Source organism: Macadamia integrifolia, chromosome 2, assembly GCF_013358625.1.
Source record: "Macadamia integrifolia cultivar HAES 741 chromosome 2, SCU_Mint_v3, whole genome shotgun sequence".
In the NCBI taxonomy this organism is placed as follows: Eukaryota; Viridiplantae; Streptophyta; class Magnoliopsida; order Proteales; family Proteaceae; genus Macadamia; species Macadamia integrifolia.
In genome coordinates, this window is record NC_056558.1 from 12,308,118 (window position 1) to 12,327,461 (window position 19,344).

The window sequence follows — 19,344 nt, forward strand, 5'->3', positions numbered from 1 at the left end:
TGATAGCTAATCAACCCCTTCTATTAGTAAAGAAGACTGGAATGAAATAGAGTGACAATGTATTGACAAAAGAAAGTCAATTTTATATTCATTTATCTGAACCAATAATCAAAAAGAAAATGGAATATTGCTGCTGATCTAATTACAAAACAAATCGCTTCTGGAATATGTCAAACTGTTCTGAAGATGACAACTGAGGTTCCTGTACCACTCAACCATAAAACTCAAGTTAACATCACATATTAGGAGAAAGGAAATCATTTCAAAGATTTTTACCAAAAGAAAAGAAGATAATTTCAAAGATAATTAAAATAATCTTGGGTCTTCTTCATGGGACAACCATATAATCTATACCAAAGTTCATGTGGATCCAAATTCTTTCTTTAGAGATAATAGAGCTTCCATTTCCACTTTTTTACTATCTTCATTTTAATCACCATAGGAATGGTTATCTTCTCCATAACTTGTTATTTTTTATGAAATGCTAGGAATCTTTGTATTGTTACTTACTACTAACCGAACCCCATGAATGTTATTAAAAATCTTGTTGATGAGTATCTAAGCTTTAATTTATTGTCTTTATCTGATAGCACTTGAAAATCATTCCCCTGTTTCTTTATGTAGTAAGGATTATCTTGAAGTCACTCACCCTAGTTCATATATAAGGATATGTGATGGAAGAAGGATTCTTTCAAGGTAAAATGTGTGTAAATAATAATTTTTGATAAACAGTTTTTTTTTTTTTTTTTTGTTACTATGAATTTTGATCATGCAAGGAGCGCTCAAGAAGCGGAAGCAAGAGGGATGCCCCAACATTTGCAACAAGCAAAATCATTGAGAGCCACAATCATAGAGACTTGGACTCACTGTCAAGAGCTGATAGATTGGATGGAAGAGAGATCCTCGATGAATTGTCCATGGGAGATATTTACTATTAAGTTGGAAATTAAGTCTGTCCTGAAATTATTTTTGGGGATTTACTCTTTTAAAACAAGATAAGAATTTTTTTTTTTTTAAATAACAGGTTTCCAAGCCTTCGGCCGGACTAGTCCCACAGACAACTTCATGGAGTGGGTTATATCAGAGTTGAATGAGAACCATTCAACCATCATAGGGATTATAATGATGGTTGTATCCGAGAATTTGGATTCTTTTCTACTTTAATTTTATTTCTGTTTTTCTTACTCAAAATAATAATAATGATGATAATAACTTACAGTAGTCAGCTTCAAAGTCAATATTATCAAGAAATGACTGGAAACCACACATATGTGAAGAGCAAATACCTGAGATAGCTGAGTGCGAAATAGTTTTTTTAAGAGAGATGCTATTGGACCATTGAATCTTCCTGCTGAGTTACCTTCTCGAATGGCAGATCTCATGGCATTGAGCAAGTGACCATATGTCAATCCAGGTATGTGATCCACAGCACGAATGAAACTATATGTCATGGCACCTTGCATAAGATTTCCTGATGAAAAAGCCTGCAAATTAGAACAATAATTTCAAAATCATTTAGCTGATAAGTTGGAGCTTGTGGGTGTTTCCAACTATCATTAATGGCTGTTGCTACTATTACATTGGTATCTGCCGAGGTCTGACTATCATCACAGGCACTGAAACAAAGAACTAGTCCACCACTTGCCCCTTTATAAACACCTGAAGGGCAGCTCTGATCTTGCCACCAGTGAGATCCATCTCTATTTAGAAGAAAAAAAAAAAAAAAACACAAGAATTAATAAGTGCTGATTTTTACAATAATTTTGCTTGTAAATTATAAAATTGGGTTGCATTCGATATGCATTTTCAGAATAGATTTTGGGTTTAGAACAGATTCTAAAATGAGAAAATAAAGAAACTAACCGATTGATCTTGCAGACGAACGGTAGATCAAGAACTGTTCCGCTATGGCAAGCATCAATAATGGCATGAAGGGTTGCCCCTCTAGGGAGAGGCTTGACAATGGCAGCATTGATCTCATCATCAATGATCATCCCTGCAGTTTGGTAATCAAGAGGGCAAAGAGTCTCATCATACCCATCAATTTCATCTCCATTGAGGTTTGGTTGTTGTGAACCATGGCCTGAATAGTGAAATACCAATGAATCCCCTGGCTTGCAATCATGGATGAGCCATTGCAATGCCTTTTGGATATTTCTTTTTGTTGGAATTTGGTCTGGATTTGGCTCATCTTCTGCAAATTGGTTTTGAGTTTCGCATCAAGTGAGAAAGAAATTATTCACAATGGAACCCTAATGTATAAGATCTTAAAGAAAAAATCTTAGTGCCTGCAAGGTTTGGGAGGGGGAAATGTACGCAGCCTTATTTAGTAATAAATTACTAGCACAAAATATGTGACATGTATAAATTTATGTCGTGTACGTATAATGAAATATTCGCTAAATGTATATAAGCTTGTCTTCACAATCGGCCTTAGTTCTGTCACATGGTAGGATGATACAACAATTTTAACCAGTAGAGAGACAATGTCAAGATTAGTCACATGTCAAATTTCATACTCAAACTCAAGATCAATCATATGCCCAACATGGATATTGATGCACCCTCTATAGTTTGTGTTCCTTCTCTATCTTCCTAAAATCATGCTTTATTTTTCTATTTGGAAAGTTGTCCAGGTAAAATATTTGACATTTGAAAAAAGACTTTGGTATATAGTTGTTCATAAAATTTGGACCCATCCAACAAGCCATGTGTGCATAAATGAAAATCTATACACCTTACACGAAACTAAAAAATGTAACAGTACACAACCATGATGCAAGGATATATGTGGTCTAGCATGGTGCCTAGGTCCACAGAGTGATGAGATTAGTTTCACTAGCAATTGATATAGGGTTACAAGCTCTCTTCCTAACGACTCTTTAATTTGTGAAAGAATTCTCAATAATGCTAATTACTCCCCGTTGCTACCAATTTATAAGGAAAACAAAGAAATACAATATCTAGAATTACGTTGTGTGAAACTTAAACGGATTTTAACAACCCCTTTGAAGGCATCCATAACTCGAACTATAGGATAAAAGACATCAACCCTCAACAATGTCGCTTAAAAAGGGATCAGTTGTGCAGGGAAGCTCTCTAAAATATGCATATATGGAAAACCAAACCTGGGGCCTGGTTCGAGTTTGTTTGACCCACCCCATCATCTCTCTCTCTCTCTCTCACACACACACACACACTCTTGCATGTGCACCAAAAGGTTGTTCTTACCTGTGAGAACAAGGACGGACTCATTTGGAAATCCCATCCTTTGAACCAAGAAGTATCTCATGCAATTAACGTCATTAATGCTTCCTTTGAGCTCAAATCTCTTCCCTTTGTAACTCACTCCACAGAGAAGTGCCTTCTTCCGTCCTCTTCTTGCCACCGAAGAAGAATATGAAATTGCTGGTGCTGACAGAGGAGGAGAAGGAGGAAGAGGAGGGTAATTATAACCATTGTAACTCATCACACCACCTGGTAGTGATGGGTTGTTATTCAACGAGGAGGTTGCAACATAGTTTATGGCCGTGTTAGATACGTTGGTTAAGAACTCCTTGATCCACTCTCCAGCGTAGGTGACCGGCTCAGGCACCGGTCGAAGACAGATGGTTGATCCACACCGGTAACACCGGATAGCTTGGGTCTCCGGTGGAACAGTTAACTGCATACCACAACCTCTGCAACTCACCCTTCTACCTTCCATTTTACTAGGTCGCATTGAAGCCAAACTGAGATCAAAGATTAAATAAAATAGAAGAGAGAAAGATCAATTGTTGTGTAAATTAAGATGCTCTGTATGGAAGGAATTGGTTATGAGTCTTTAATGAGAGTGTTCCTTCTTTCTCTTTCTTCCTTGATCTACAGTGTAAAGTGTGAAGAACCAAATTCTTTGTCACACCATTGATAGAGGTATAGAACCATATTCGCAACCTAAAGTCTTATCAAATATTTATGTTTTATGCGGAAGCAATAATCCCACATTAGATGTGAATAGCTCGATGACTTGAAACTTGGGTCATAATTAGTCAAAAATAGAGTGAAAGTGAAACAAAGGAACCATATTAATTGAAAAGTTTCCTAAACTGACCATTAATGTCAGGATCCACCATTAAAATGAATGAGAGAATCTGATTAAGGAATCAACAAAGACTTTAACTTGGAAAGAGAGATAAAGATAAGAGAGTCTAGTCTGCAGCTACTAGCATTTATTCTGTCTTGAAAGTCCACTCTGTTCATGCACGAGTCTAATAAGTGGGGCAAACATGGAGTTCTGGAATCCAGAAATCAACAATGGAGCAGATCAAATCCCATGACAAAGTCATTCTCCTCAAACCCACCAACGGCTGAAAATGGATCCTGCCAAGAGCTTGTCTCTATTGTCTGATAACATAGAATCAATGGATGAATGGTCACAAATGTTAGTGATGATGGTGAAGTCTTTTCCCTTTCCCCTCTTTCTTCTCTTTCCATATATTTATCCACTATAGATAGTGGGCATCTAGCTCTTTCCTCCCAATCTTTCTATGTCATAGATATATAGAGAGGAACAAAGCTTTATAAAAAAGATTCCCTCCCAGCCCACCCCACACGTACCAACTCAAAAGATCAAGTGAGAGTACCTTTTTTTTTTTTTTTTTTTTTTTTTGGAGGGGGTGAGGGTATCCCCTCTTCTGGTCTGTAGCGGTAAGAATACCTACTGAAAGGCAACAAACCACAGCAACATGCAAATCTCTGGAGACTATCATCAAGATGAGTTGAATGAAGGTTCAGCTATAACAATGATCAGGAAAAGAGCTTTAAGCCATGAAAACACTTCTGCTTCAGGTGCTTATCTACTGAGTATCATCTAGGGAGTCCCATGCATGTATGCATGAAAGGTCTAATGAGACAGTAGCAGAAAAGAAAGGTGAAAATACAGCATACTAGTTACAGTAACTGCCCATCTGATTGTAGCAGTCCGTGCTGGGAATAACGCCATTGTTACACATACAAAGGAAGTTATTTCTGTGGCAGCTCATACCCACAGACTCCACCGTTATTCTCAGGCCGTGCAGTTGGTGGTGACTCGTCATTACAAGTGAGAGAGCCACCCCGTACACCCACTGAGTCAGTTCGGTTGGATACAAGCTGAGAGACACGGTGGATGCGTAGCTGGCAAAGCCACGGCATTGAGGTCCAGATCACCATTGGGGTGGAAATTGGCAGGCGAGAAACCAAAGAGTTTGTGGTTGGTGCAAAGGGGGAGAGAACTTTCATGCGAGGTATACCATTTGTTAATTTTGAAAGGACTTCTTGATCATATTATAGCTTAGAATCTGTTGAAGTACATGGTTAGCTTGGCTGTGAAGAATCATTCTAGTCAAGACACAGGTGAAAGCAAAGATCTTCCATATACCCCCTACTCATAAATGTAACTAGAATTATATAAACAGATGTAAGAAACCGAGTCACTACAGCTGCCAGATACAGGACATTCCCAGTCATAAGGACCCAGACACAGCACCAATCCCAACTTAAACCCAAAAAGCGTTTCCACCCTGGAACAAGATAGTTCCACCAACATTGCATATGCAGCAGGCAAAATCCATCTGTATAAATCTCCAACATTTTGTTCTACAGTCAGAAGCCGGGATCCAGGGGATCCTTATCACCTTTCATTTCCAGAGTAACCCCTGCTAGAACTTGCATCACCAATGGAAACTGAGGCAAGTGATTTGGACGCCCAAACCCTGGCATTGATTGCTCCTTCCTGCAAATTTCTTCTCTTGCAAGGCTCTTTCAGCACATTAGAAACCTGCACTGCTTGATTAAGGTAAGCAAGAGGAAGCTTCCAGAAGCTAACCAAGTTTGCATCCTGGACATGCCTTCTCCAGATGTACTGAGCACATGCCACCAATGTTGGATAAAGGAAATACAGAAACCTCAGAAGCACAAATGTTGTAGCCAGAGCCAAATAAGTTTCCTGCCGAATCATGTTCTCTGGAGATCTTGCCCATGAAAAGGGGCAGCTTTCTTGCTCAAAGTCTTCAAGTTTACCAAGATTTGATGGGTTCCCACTTTTCTCCACAGACATCTTACCCAGTGATGCAGGCTTGATACCTACACACAACGACATCAACAGTGAGGATTGGCAAGATAAATAAAAAATACATGTGAAAGCAGCTGAAAAATTCTTAAAATTGACAAATATTAAGGAAAATAGTGACATGTCACTTTCAAACATGATAAGCATTTCTGCTACACAAGACGGTCAAAGCAAATTAATAGTGGACGACATACCATCCTCTTACTGCCTAAATCTAACAGGCAAATTGAGCAGGGTTGGTTGAATGGAGGGCAGAACTTAGCCTAATCTATGAATCAAACAGCCTGCCCAAACCCAATAGCATCTTGGCTATTCTCATACTCCAATTGAGTTGGTTTGGTTAGCTAGGTTCAGAATCTGCCATTAGACCAAGGTTGCCAGTGGTATGGTTTAGGTAGTTTCCCCTTTTTTTTCCCGACCCTAGCCCAACCTTAAGCACAACCAAACCTGCCCGATTCTAGATAATGTTCAGGTTGAACCCCAATACATAAATCAATAAGATAAAACAATACCATTTAGAGAACCCAGCAGTGTCCAACATTAGAAGCAACCATCATATCCTAAACAAATAAATACAAACAGATAGGCTCATTTATAGAAAGCATCTCTGTCAATCAGTGAAAGATTGTCCCCTAAATTATGCTATCCTAAATCAACTATCACAATGTTGATGAAGTCTCATATGGCTGATGGATAGAAGAGCAATAGAGAATCCAACTTTAATTTCAACAGCTGACTGACGCTAGAAGAATGTCAAGAAATTTATTATCTTCTTTTCTCAGAGAAAGCGCAACAGCCCCAGCCAATGAGAGCACACACCCAGGCATCAACCACGAGGGCAACGGTGGTCCTTTTGCATCCCCGTATCTGGGCAAAGAGGTGCGCTCACGGACAGAAAACACATCCCCATTTTTTTTTATTAATCAATAGTTTGTTACTTAACACTGAAGAGAACTAAAAAAGTGCAATAGTTAACCTTCAAAAATTTTAAAAAGAAAAATGTCCAAGGGAAAGGCCAACCTGTAACATCAGTGTAGAAAGCAATGAGAGAACTGAGGGTCCTCGAGCCATGGTAACGCACTCGCATTGTAGAATTAAGGAGGAAAAGTGTTGGGAATCCATGCACTCCATACCTTGATAATATGCTGCATAGTTCAATAATATCACACTTCTGAGTATCAAAATTTTTGCCAAGAAAATCCACATATTTGAAATCAAAACACAGGCTGATTTAAAAAATATATATATATATATATTTCAAACCTTGGTCTGATTGCAGATTCTTCCACAGAAAAATGGCGGATGGAAGGATACAAGGAAGACAGAACAGTGAATGTAGGTCTACAAGTTCTTGAGAATGGGCACCATGAAGCATAGAACAGCATGGATACATACTCATGGCTGTTTCTATGAACAAGATTCAGCGCCTTCTGTAATGAAACCTCATCCCCCTTCACATAAGAAAAATTAAAATGACATTAGAAACTATAAAAAAAATAGTAAATAACAAATAGGTTGGAGAATTCGACATAAATTAAGAGAATGAATCGCTATTTGTAGATTTCAGATACAATTATGGATTGCACCCAAGAAAAAAAATACAATTATGGATGCCACCACTACCATTGTGCTATGAAACAGATCCATCAAATCAACAGGTCGTTGCCCAAAATCTTGAAACAACGTCAGCACATTTTTGTACTTTTACCTGACTACCAAAATTGTTGCACTATAATATGTTTTCAAGGAAAATATAAAAGCAGGATTTTACTTCCCACACAACCCCCCCCCCCAAAAAAAAAAAAAAAAAAAAAAAGAAACAAAAACAAAAAGGCAGTAGCAACAAAATTTCATTCATTCGTAAGGGTAAGAACTATTAGTATACCCGATTCTTTGCACACAGGAAAATAAGAAGGGAAAGATTAAGGTTACAAGTGTTTGTGGTTTTCTCTAATATTAGAAGACACATTTAACTTTCAGTGCATTTTCTATGAGCATTTTTGGTAGGGGTGTCATTTTAAATCTCCATATTCTCATCCCCAGATTCCTCTGCGTCACCAAGTCTTCTCCTTAGACTTTTCCTTCTCTGCTACAAGACCACCCAACCCCAACTCCTTTGCTTTTCCACCTTGTACTGCTACAAGCCTACCCAACCCAGTTGGTTGACTTTGGCAGCAGTTGTAGGTTGCAACAAGGTTCAAGATTTCTGTAGGTTTTGGCTGCAAGTTTTGGTGAAGGGTTTCAAGGCCCAAATGGCCAAATTAGGTGATGCGGGTCAAAATACCCGATTTGGTCCGCTGTGGGCCCATCCAAATATCAAATACCCAAGTTACAAAGAAATAATGGCAAATCGGTAATTTATCACAAGCTTTTAAAGAGGAGTGGCAGACTTGTAACAAGTCAAATTGGATAATTCAACAAGAAAGATATAATGGGGTTATGAATTAATGCAAACAGGCATACTTGGACCAAACACAAATAAAGGAACAACACCAGATTATTAGAACAGGGGAAGACAATATGGGAATGCAACATAAAAGGAGTACGTAACAAAGAAGAAGCCTTCTTCTTCTTTCTTTTGTGAACCAGAAACCAGTGGAAGAAGGTTCGTTGCAGGTGGAGGAACTACCTAGTTAAGGCATCAATCAACCCCCCTCTCAGCCCTCTTGAATCCCTCCTTCAAATAGATTCAATAGCCTACCAATAAGCAGAAAGGAACTTTTGAAACCAGATCAAACAGACAGCACAGTTGCAGGTTCCTTCAAAGGGTCGGATCTCACCACACACGTGAGATGTAGATGCCAAACTTTCCAGGTTAAGTAGCCTTTAGTAAGGATTATACGTACCAAATTTCAGCCACAAAAACTGAGGACTGAGGGAGCTTGATTCAACTGTGGAGGCCTGCACGTATCACGCAAAGAGCGAAAGGAACAGTAATATAAAATGATAGATTGGAAGAACAGAGAAGAGGGAAGAAAGGTTTCACGTGGGAAGGGAGGGAAGACAAAGAAGCGATGAGAGAGAGAAATTGCACAGAAAGAAAAGCCCGGGGGGTGGGAAGGGGGCTCGCCACACAAAGGCCATGCAGGCACCAAACAATTCACCGGTCAATTAATTGTCAAATCTGCCCAATAAATTTGGTTACACACATATTTATAAAAACAAAATTAAAAGTTTCCTAATTGAAGTCTAAAACTGAAATAGAAATAAAATCTCCTAATTATCTAACCCAACCTATATGGAATCAAACTCTAAATTAAAAACAGAATGAATCAATAGCCTAACCAAAAGATCACAAGATACATCTAAATAGTAAATAGATAAACTATTAATATCCAACTAGATCAAAGAACCAAATTTGGACCCGGTTCTTGGTTTGGGTTCCCAAATAGGTTCGGGCCAATCCACGGAAGTGCTCCTGCATCATTAAGTCCCAAAACTTCTAAGAAACCCTATTTTAGACCCTCTAAACAGAGTGGAACCCTTAAATTAAAAATCACATCCAAATTGGTAGTTTGATTTCGAGCCTGATTTGGTAGTATACATTGTGCATTGTTGTATACATTTTCTAATATGGCATATTCCACACAGAGTTTGGTATCTCACTAGAGACCATGGTCTTTCGTACCTCACTAGGGACCTTGGAGCATTTGGCTGCATCCCTGTAACCACCAACCATATGCCACTTTAGTCTAGTGCCCCACACCTCCCTGAATTTATAATCTTGCCAAAGTTATTACATTGTCACCTTTTCTTGTCATCCCTATAGGAACTCAATGCTTCCATGCTACATCTCCACTTCCACTATCAACTATTGTTGAATCTTCTAAGTTCTTACACTATTGCATAAAAAATGCATATATTATTAGCTATTATACATCATTTAAGACTCCTAAAATAATAATATAGCTATTTCCTCTTTTTCCCATAACTCTTATATATTTTTTTTTATTAATTAAAAAATATTTTATAAGTTTTTTCTAAAAATAATAATACCAAAATTTATCAAAAATAATCATGGAATGAGACATTAATTATCATCTTCAGTTGTAAACATAAAAAACAATACTTTCATAAACTTTAAATAATTTTCAAACCAAATCCAAAAAATATGTATTCCCATTTTTCTGAATTTATGCAATTTTTCAAAATAGTTTTTAAAATCTATAAATTAAAAAAAAAAATGAATTTTCAGATTAAAAAAAGGGACTACGTGAGGTCTCAGATCAGCTAACAGTGACTAACATATATAAATTGAACTTTTTTTTTTAATGAATATATAAATTGAACTTCAAACACTATAAACTAAGTATAAACCCTATCTTTTTAAACAACTTCGTTGCAACAAATTTATTATTTTTCTAGAAAATTTAAAAAATATTTTTAGACCACCAAATAAATTCCGGCTCTGTGAAGTCATAGATCAAGCAACGGTGAGTAAAATATGAAAAATTGAAGGCAACCACCAAGTATTTACCCTATTATTTTTCAAAAAAGAAAAAAAAAATCTAAAAGTGACATACCTCTGACTTTGAATCTAGCAAAATCTTTCAACAACGCAACAAAATGTCGCTTCGAATGTGTTCCACTACTGCCCAAGTACTTGTTCCATGTTTGTATGGGAGTGATTTGGCAAAAAATTACAAAAACAGAATTTTTGGGCAGGTTTACTGTCGAAACCTACGGAACTTGCGAAATGGGCGTTCGAAACTTGAGGCTTATAACTTTAAGTAACATTTCGACCGAAAAATCGGCAAAACAAAATATTTGACAGAAATTTGGGTAAAACATCTAAATCTGTACATTTTCCTGTATGGCACATCATTTCATTCGACTGATGTCAAAACCAAACTACTTCGCAAAATTTAGCAAAATCACTATGGTTGCAATGATGACAACAGTAGTGGTGGTGGCATCTCACCAATCTCTCTTCCTGTTTCTATATCCAGCAACTTCTTCCATTCTTGGTTTAAATCAATCTCTGCAACTCCAGTGACGTCTTCCTGTGAACATGTTCACAGTTGGAATTCAATAGTCCCCAATTTAGGTTCAAATTCCACATTTCAAGACTTTGGATTTCATTGAGTTCTCAGATAAAGTTTTCCAACAAATCCACTGGAGGAGAAGACGACAATGTTTTTAAGCTTTGGAAAATAGGTGCTATAGATGAGGGAATGATTGAAAATGGATGTTCTTTTTTTTATTCACAACTTGTGTTGTGCCCCAATAATAACACCCCACCCACCTGCACAAAAAGTGAACAAATTTGTTGACAAAAAGTATAACCCCTTTCCAAAAGGAAATCAATCTGCAAGCAAGGAAAACCAATTGTAAGTAATAAAATCCCATGAAAGACCTCAGAATTTTACATTTTACAAGTCATTCCCCTCCGAAATATTAAGCAGTGTGTTGGTTGCAACTTGCAAGTGGATTATTAATGAAGAACTAGGACACTTATCTTGACAGGTCTGAGAGAAACCTAAAGGCCATGAACATTTTGAAATCTACGAGTTATTAATTTGGTGCATCCCCTAAGGAAGGATGGTTTTCTGTCGTCCAGGATGTGTACAAAATACATATTTAAATGAGATGTAATCTCACCGCTAGTGTTTCAAGACTGCTTGTACCAGCAGTAAAATTTTCACAACTGAATTGAAGACAATATTGTTGCACTAGTTACTAGTTATCAAGAACCAATTTTGATGTGGATAAGTCACTTGGGCTTATTTTATTGCAAATAAGCCTTGGGTTGTGTTATATATGTGTTGGGCCTTTGATCCCATGGGTTTTCTTTGAAATTGGCCACTTTAATGAGCCTAAAATATGGGTAGAAGGTAGAAAAACGGGATTTTATTCATTAGTTTAGTTAGTTGCTATTTAATTCAATAAAGGCCCATTAGGCCATTGGTCGGTTGTAAAGACCTATATAGACTATTAGTTAGTTAGTTCTACTCGATGTTGGAGTCATAAAGTCAAGTCCTAGTCCTATTTTGAATTCCTAGTTGTAGTAGGAGTGTCTATTCCTATTGGGAAACTAGCTCCTAGTTGTAGTACGAGTGTCTAGTCCTATTGGGAAACTAGCTCCTAAGTAGTTTGATTGCTATTCTGCCCTTTATAAATAGAGGAGCCTATGTACTCAAAATTGAAGATTTGAATGAATGAATTATTAAGTGATTACTCTTTAGCTAAAAAAGTTGTTATTGAGAGGTGAAATGCCTAAACCTTTGAGGGGTGTGATACCCAAAACCTGAGGGGTGAGATACCCATTCCTTTATTCTCTTTCACCCTTCTCAACCCTCCATCGATTCTTCTTTTTCTATTTTTATTTTCTGTTTATTGTTATTAGAAGTTCAGACCTGTTAAAGCATACAAAATCAGAATCAGTCAGCCAAAGAGTTCTTATTCTTGAAGCCAATCGACCCTCATTGCTACCCAAGTTTGAGATCTGATCTACAGATCCTTTGGAGGACTGGTTCTATACTCTAAGAAGACCAATCGATCCTCTCTTGAAGGTTATCTGAAGAAGACAAGTTGATGTTCCTGCAGAATTCTTCACATTCTCTCTCTTAGGTTTGAAAATCAAGACAGTGCGTAACGCCATAATCAACCGTCAGAATCCTCTCAACTTTGGGGGTTTTTGTACCCTCCCTAGGGACTATCTACGCCCAAGAGTGCAACTCAATCGGACTCCTACAACCCTGGCCGCACCTCTCTCTCTCTCCAGCTCTATAACAGGTCTTTCTCTCTCCTATCAGGTTGGGTTTTGAACTGGTTTTGCTCCTATATGAGTATTGTATCCTTGGGGGGTTTATTTGAAGGTATTATTTCTTTGTTTCTTGCTCCTATTTGTATTGTTTGGGGTTATAAACTGTTGGCGTAGTTTCTTGTAATCTACTCCTGCATTAAATTTCCAAGGTATAACTTCCCCAATCAAGGTTTGAGCCAATAAATACCAGCTAGGTAGCCATTTAAACTCAATAGAAAGAAAGGTCCTCCTGACAATCCTGAGGTAATTGTATTGACGAATTCGAGCCCCCAGTTCACCATCCATATTCATGTGATATTACAATACAGTGGCAGGTGTGGCCTAATAGATAGCTAGCAGACTGTTATTGGATCTATCAGGACATTTCTTGGGTTGAAATGCCGTAGACAAATTTCACAGGGTTCTCCATCTTGTTTCATATGGGAGAGTGGTGTTTCCGCCTTCATCATGTAGAATGGAACTCTTCCAATCAATCATCAAAAATGGGAATTTCAGAACACATAGATAACACATTCCAGGATGGGTTCCCAAACTCTCAATAAAGGATCTTTAATGTTTCAAACCATACACAAAGACCTTTCGTAAAACAATAGAATTATCATCCTTCTGCAAATTCTCAAATTATGTCTCTGCTATTGAACTTCCAAGCTATCCTCCCTTAAAATTTTACAGTTAAATTCAATGTACAAGTTTCCTTACAGAATTGATGGCCCCAAGAACTTCCAAAATGGCCTCAAAATCCAACATCCAAATGCCAGATGATTGATTTGGTGTTGGTTTCTTAGCTCAATGGGATAGGACAAAGCATGCAAGACCTGTAAAATTTGAGCAAAAACCCCCCCAATCTGCCATACTATTCCTTTATCACTGCTCATGATCCTTTTATTTGGTTAAATCCTACCATTAGCCTTATTTCCACTTCTAACTTGTTTGTTTTCCTCAACCTTCAGGTACAACTGTACAAATTTATTTCCACCCAAACTGATCAGCCTTAAATGCGGGATCTTTTCTCTCTAAATTAAAAGCACAACATACCTCTTCCTTCTACTATAAATGTCTGTACTGATTCTTAGCAAATCCCTCGGATTTTTTTTTTTTTTGTTATTTGTAAGTAACAAGATTTTGTTGTTGTTGTACTTCTATGTATTTGTAGCAATTCCTTGCCTTTTTCCCATGTTATTCATTTTTCTCTTTGCTGGATGAAAGGCCACCAACGCAATACCCCACTAATGCTAGTGAACATTGTCCATCTGGCTTTCTTTGCAGATCCTATATCATCCACTCTGAAAGAAGCAACTAACCTCCAGATACTGAAGAAGAATAAGACTCCCCATGCTCTACCCATTTCTAATAACAAATCTCATCTCCATCCTAACTAAGGAAGTTCCAGAAAAATTCTCTTACATATCCTTCGCATTTTAGCTCCTCTAGCCTCTTTACAATTTGCCTCCCCTTCTTAACTGGGATCCCCCACCCCTCTTTTCAAAAAGAAGAAAATATTTATTAAAGAAAACGAGGCAAGTAAAATACAAATAAAAGGTGCATGGCTAAATGAGGCAATAAAGAGTGAGGGGCAGGCCTAAAATGACTATTAATGAAGTGATGAGAAAAGACATGCATATGGTGGGGCTTGATTCTAGTATGACCATGGATAGAGTTTTGTGGAGGACAAGGAACAGGGTAGCAAACCCTATGTAAGGGATGTTCTTGTGATGCATCTTGGATTTCTACCTTATTTTCTTCTCTTAGTCCTTTTTCACTTATTTTTCCTTATTCCATTGCTTCTTGATACTCTTTTTCATATCGGATCCATGTAGCCGACCCATTTAGTTGGGATAAGGTTATGTTTGTTGTTGTTGTTGTGCTAAATGAGGCGATAAAAATACAGATAAAGGTGCATGTTTACGTAATAAGGTCTAGAGTTGGAGTTATGTCATGTTTATTAGAGAGAATTATAGCAGTTTTGTCCTGACAGATACCTTACAAAGAAGAAGAAATTTAAGCATAGCCTCACAGATGACGAATACCATTCCAAAATCATCTAAAAAATGAAATGTTTCACAGCAACCATTTCCTGCAATCGAGACGCATACCCCCCAAATTCTAAATTTGAAAATTCAAGGGAACCATAACTGATAAAACAATCAATCCTAAACGCTTAACGGTTTTAAAGACAACGATCTCCAAAACAGAACATACAGAAACAGAGATAAAGAGTAACAACAATAAGTTTCAAGAATGGCGGGTACAAGCATAGAATTTTTTTAAAACAACCCTCAGAAGAGTATCCGGAAAAAACATACCTCCGTAACACTGATGAAATTCCCACCAGAACCACCATTGGAGAGCCAATCCGGATCCCAACACAAATCTGGAAACTGCAAGATCGAGTCCACAACGGAGACCACAGGACAAACGGCCGACGACGAAGACGATTTTTCTCTAAGGGGCTCAGCCTCAGCCTCAGCGTCAGCGCAGTTGACCCTCCCAAAAACCAGTAAAAGAAGAATTCCCGTTTGCCAAACCCTTGTGGCCATGGATTGGTTGGAAGGAGGAAATGAAGCTAGAAAGAAAACCTAGACAAAGGTAGGATGAAGAGAAGGATGGGAGGAAGAAGAGATAGCCCTGCGCATCTTAGCGTTGGCGCTCCGATCGGGCACAGCGATAATAAGGAAGGAGGGAGACTCACATGGTCTCATCTCATGCCTTGCAGCGATGGCGATGGTGGTGACGGTAACGGTGACGGCGACGGAATTTTACGCATTAAATCCCACCGGCACCAACCGATCAACACACAGCTTTGGGAGAAAGAGAGAAGAAGAGGGAGAGGGAAGACGTTGGTATTAATGTTAGATTCTGTTCAGAAGGTACGAGTGACGATGGGTAGCCAGTGGTTTCAATGTCTCATCGGATAAAACAATGGATAACAGTGGTGCGTACTATAGCATTTTTCACCACTGACCTAGAAGAGGACAGCTGGACAAGCAACAGGCACGGTTCTGCTTCGAATGAGCAGTGTTGGAATCGTAGAATCGGACGATCAAACACGATTTCTAATTCTAAGCCCGGGAACAGATCGGCCTTTGCCGATTATTCGGAAATTAAATATAAAATCGTCTCCAGTGAGCGGATGAATCTGCTAATTCGGATTGACAGGAATCCGGATTGAAGATCGATCAAACCCGCGGATCCGATTCTGACCTTTAAAGTACTGATGGTCCCTTAGTAGTAACTAGTAAGGATCCCAAGATGTCCCGGATCGACTCACCTTTTTTACCAGATTGGATGTTTAGGGGGTGAGGGCTTATTTATAAGGGGGAAAAAAATGTTATTGGTCGCATGGTCCTTACGCCCAAACACAAGGGAGAGTGAAATAATTGTCCACTCCTGCTGAGGCCCTTATGCTCCATCTCATTAGCCCCAGCACCGAACTATACGCAACCAAGTAGTGTTTTTCCTTCTTCTTCCTAAATAATTATTTTGGAGAGGTAATCCCTATCATCTAGAGTGCAGATTTCCATCAATAAGCGGTAGGTGCTCGAATCATTCAATGTGGAGCGTTTAATTAAGAGAGAATATAAAGTCTATGGGTGGGAAGTGAAAGGGAGTCTGCACATTAGCTTTTTAGGTTTTTTAAAAATTTTTTTTTTGAGAAAGATAACTATGTTCATGTAGAAACGCAACCCTAAAATGATGCAGAAGATAGTGGAAAAATAAGAACAAGCAATGCACACAGATATATAAGGTTCGGCAAGATTGTCTACGTCCCCGGTGAGATGAGATTTTACTTCACTATCAATGGAGAATAGGGTTACAACGCTTGTCCCTCACACTCCTCAGTATTGCTTGCATTATAGAAAAAGAAACCCTCGCTACCAATATATAACGAAAAACTTTAATCCGGAAAGTACACAATTATCCTCAAATAAAAAAATTCGAGCTGGGGGCTGCACCCCCTACATCCCCTGCTATGCAGGGGGTCTCATGCCCCCTTGCAATCCCCACGGCCCATTAACCGGTTAGTGGGACAACCGTCCTGCTTGTCAAGACGTTGCACCAGTACTCCCTGGGTTAAACTGTGATGGAATACAAGACATCGTACACCAACAGTTCATCCTTGTTCCCCACATCTAGAAATACCCACCGTGCATAGGAAATTAGGTCTTTTCATGCCCTACTATGTCTGGGCATGGGGAAAGAGGATGGGTAGAGTTCTTTTTCACTTACTAATTTTGGGACAGAACTCCTTGAGTGATGGGGTTTACTAGCATCTCTTTATGTCGCTCTCTTCCTCATATGAAATACTTTGCTGTCCTCTAATATTGTTTTTCTATGACTCCATTTTTTATATACTAAAAACTATTTTTATGAACCTTCTTAGGAGGTAACGGCCTCACGGGATTGACTCTATTGCTGGGAAGAGGTTTTGGGTACAGAAGTTTGACCTCTACAAAGACCGTTAACTCTAATGTCAAATATGATGTGTTTGTTATTGTTACGAACAATGACCGTTAAGTCTAACATTATATGATTGTTTAAAGGACACCCCAGTCACTGGTACCCCTAATGTGGGGGAACTTAGCTATAATTTGCTATTAGATGTTCAGCTGGTGAGGCTGACATAACATGCAATATTAGCACTTTAAATTATATATATATATATATATATATATAAATATAAAAGATTGCAAAAGATTCTAGCACTTTCACACTGAAAGTAGACACCAGAACATTTTTTTTTTCGCCCATGTGGAAGGATGATTATCAAATTCTTACAGTTGGATGTTTAAGAAAGGAAGTGTCTGAACGACATTTTTATAGGTTTATTGGCATATTTTCTTCTCCTAAGAATTCTGACTCCACTCTATGGAGCCTAGGGATCAAAGAGCAATCCTGTGGATGGGAAGACCCGAGCATGTGTCCCGAGGTCACCCTATTAGTGGGATCACTCTCACAATCTCAGTCCCTGAGCTCTATGGAGAGGAATCCTATTCAAAACTGAAGCTTTATGTATTAAGGATGCATTTGGTAACGTTCTATTGGAACATTTCTAGAATTTTTTGTTATATTGGAACAAAAAAACTGAATAAAACGTTTGGTGCATCATGGGCGAGTTTTCATTTTATTGGAACAAAAAAGTGAATAAAGAGCAACAGAAACTAGAATTGACGGAACGACAAATAGTTGTTCCGTCTTCCCAGTTTCGTTCCGAATAAAAAATTAAAAAAAAAAAACTATTTGGGGTATTTTAGGCAAATTATTCCCGATAAACTTGTCTTCGGCCCTAGCTCTTCATTTTTCACAATTTCGCGCACAGAGAGGAGAGAAGACCTGAGTTTTGAAACCGTTTCAAAAATAGATTCACCAAACACCATTTTTTCATTTAAAAACGACGTTTTGACACAGAAACTGAAATTTTAGTTTTGACACAAAACGTTTTCAGAAACATTACCAAACACAGCCTAACTCTTTTAGTTATTCAATTTTGTACTTCTTTAATTCTAGTACATTTCTTGACTGTGATTTGAATAATTTTTTTATTTATTACAACATGCTACTACCTTTATCCCACCGTAATAAAGTTGTTTATACTAATATTAAACCTAATCCATTTTTCGTTCTACAATCTGAATCTGTGAAGCAATGGACTGCTCAACTTGGTCAATCCCTAACTCAACAGGTGATTCCATCCCATTACAGTTCAGTTGATACCCGACATTCGAACCTTAACCCCATCAATTCTTATTTGTGTATTTTTGTGGGTGTAACTAAACCACTAAGGGCCCGTTTGGTATCGTTTCTGTTCCAGAAACGCCGTTTCGTGTCAAAAACGAAAATTTCAGTTTCTGTGTCAAAACGCAGTTTAAAAACGAAAAAATGGTGTTTCAAAATTTCAGATTTTTATCGGGAAATTTTTTTTTTTTTGTAAAATGGAACGAAACTGGAAAGACGGAACTCCATTGGAGTTCCGTCCAATCTCGTTTTTTCAGTTTTTTTTTTTCACTTTTTGTTCCAAAAAAACAGAAACGGACCATAAGTGCACCAAACAGAAGATTCCATTTTTTCGTTTCAATAGAACGAAAAAACTCCAGAAACGTTTTTTTAGAACGATACCAAACGGAGCCTTAATATATCTGGTTGGACTAATTTTATCATTAGTTTAGGAAAATGTGTATCATTTGTGTGCTAATTATATGATGACAAGAACAACCATTGATGCAAACAACAGGAGTCTTCTTCATGGTGTCAAGCGAACAAAGGACGACGGATAGAATCTAGGGGAAATTTGGACCAACTTGCCCAACAACGACATGGTACGGCCAAACTAACTCATATCTCGAGCACAAGCTCAAACATTGATATTTCTCGTTACCTTTTAAATAAATCGATTTTTTCTTTTTTGATATTAAAATAAAAACACTTAACACTTTTATTCAATTACCTCTTATCTTATGCCTAAAAGACATTTAAGATAGGGGTATAAGACGAA

General features: G+C 37.9%; 2 protein-coding genes across 4 annotated transcripts; both read right to left on the bottom strand.

The window, feature by feature from the left end:
• Nucleotides 1-3,814, bottom strand: LOC122071872 (metacaspase-3-like). Of its 3 annotated transcripts, XM_042636327.1 has the most exons (5): nucleotides 3,232-3,813; nucleotides 1,864-2,194; nucleotides 1,580-1,700; nucleotides 1,287-1,484; nucleotides 1-202 (listed from the first exon to the last, which is right to left on the bottom strand). In XM_042636327.1, the coding sequence occupies exons 1-5, from the start codon at nucleotides 3,719-3,721 to the stop codon at nucleotides 143-145; spliced, it is 1,200 nt and encodes a 399-aa protein (XP_042492261.1). In that variant the 5' UTR covers nucleotides 3,722-3,813; the 3' UTR covers nucleotides 1-142. The 3 variants fall into 3 exon arrangements, with proteins under 3 accessions (XP_042492261.1, XP_042492260.1, XP_042492262.1); XM_042636326.1 differs by lacking the exon at nucleotides 1-202 and having other exon boundaries at nucleotides 209-1,484; nucleotides 3,232-3,814; XM_042636328.1 differs by lacking the exon at nucleotides 1-202 and having other exon boundaries at nucleotides 1,316-1,471; nucleotides 3,232-3,814.
• Nucleotides 3,815-5,374: 1,560 nt separating this feature from the next.
• Nucleotides 5,375-15,770, bottom strand: LOC122071874 (5'-adenylylsulfate reductase-like 4). The gene is made up of 4 exons (XM_042636334.1): nucleotides 15,158-15,770; nucleotides 7,352-7,539; nucleotides 7,109-7,233; nucleotides 5,375-6,102 (listed from the first exon to the last, which is right to left on the bottom strand). Exons 1-4 carry the CDS (start codon nucleotides 15,389-15,391, stop codon nucleotides 5,651-5,653), a joined length of 999 nt encoding a protein of 332 aa, XP_042492268.1. The 5' UTR covers nucleotides 15,392-15,770; the 3' UTR covers nucleotides 5,375-5,650.
• Between the last annotated feature and the right edge of the window lie 3,574 nt (nucleotides 15,771-19,344).

Excerpts from the sequence above, each read along its gene's own strand:
- LOC122071872 (XM_042636326.1), bottom strand. The coding sequence starts at position 3,721 with ATGCGACCTAGTAAAATGGAAGGTAGAAGGGTGAGTTGCAGAGGTTGT. Across the intron at positions 1,701-1,863 it reads TTCGTCTGCAAGATCAATCG|AGATGGATCTCACTGGTGGC; the intron begins GTTAGTTTCTTT and ends TCTTCTAAATAG. Across the intron at positions 1,485-1,579 it reads AGACCTCGGCAGATACCAAT|GCTTTTTCATCAGGAAATCT; the intron begins GTAATAGTAGCA and ends TCTAATTTGCAG.
- LOC122071874 (XM_042636334.1), bottom strand. The coding sequence starts at position 15,391 with ATGGCCACAAGGGTTTGGCAAACGGGAATTCTTCTTTTACTGGTTTTT. Across the intron at positions 7,540-15,157 it reads ATTTCATCAGTGTTACGGAG|GGGGATGAGGTTTCATTACA; the intron begins GTATGTTTTTTC and ends TCTTATGTGAAG. Across the intron at positions 7,234-7,351 it reads GAATCTGCAATCAGACCAAG|CATATTATCAAGGTATGGAG; the intron begins GTTTGAAATATA and ends TGAACTATGCAG.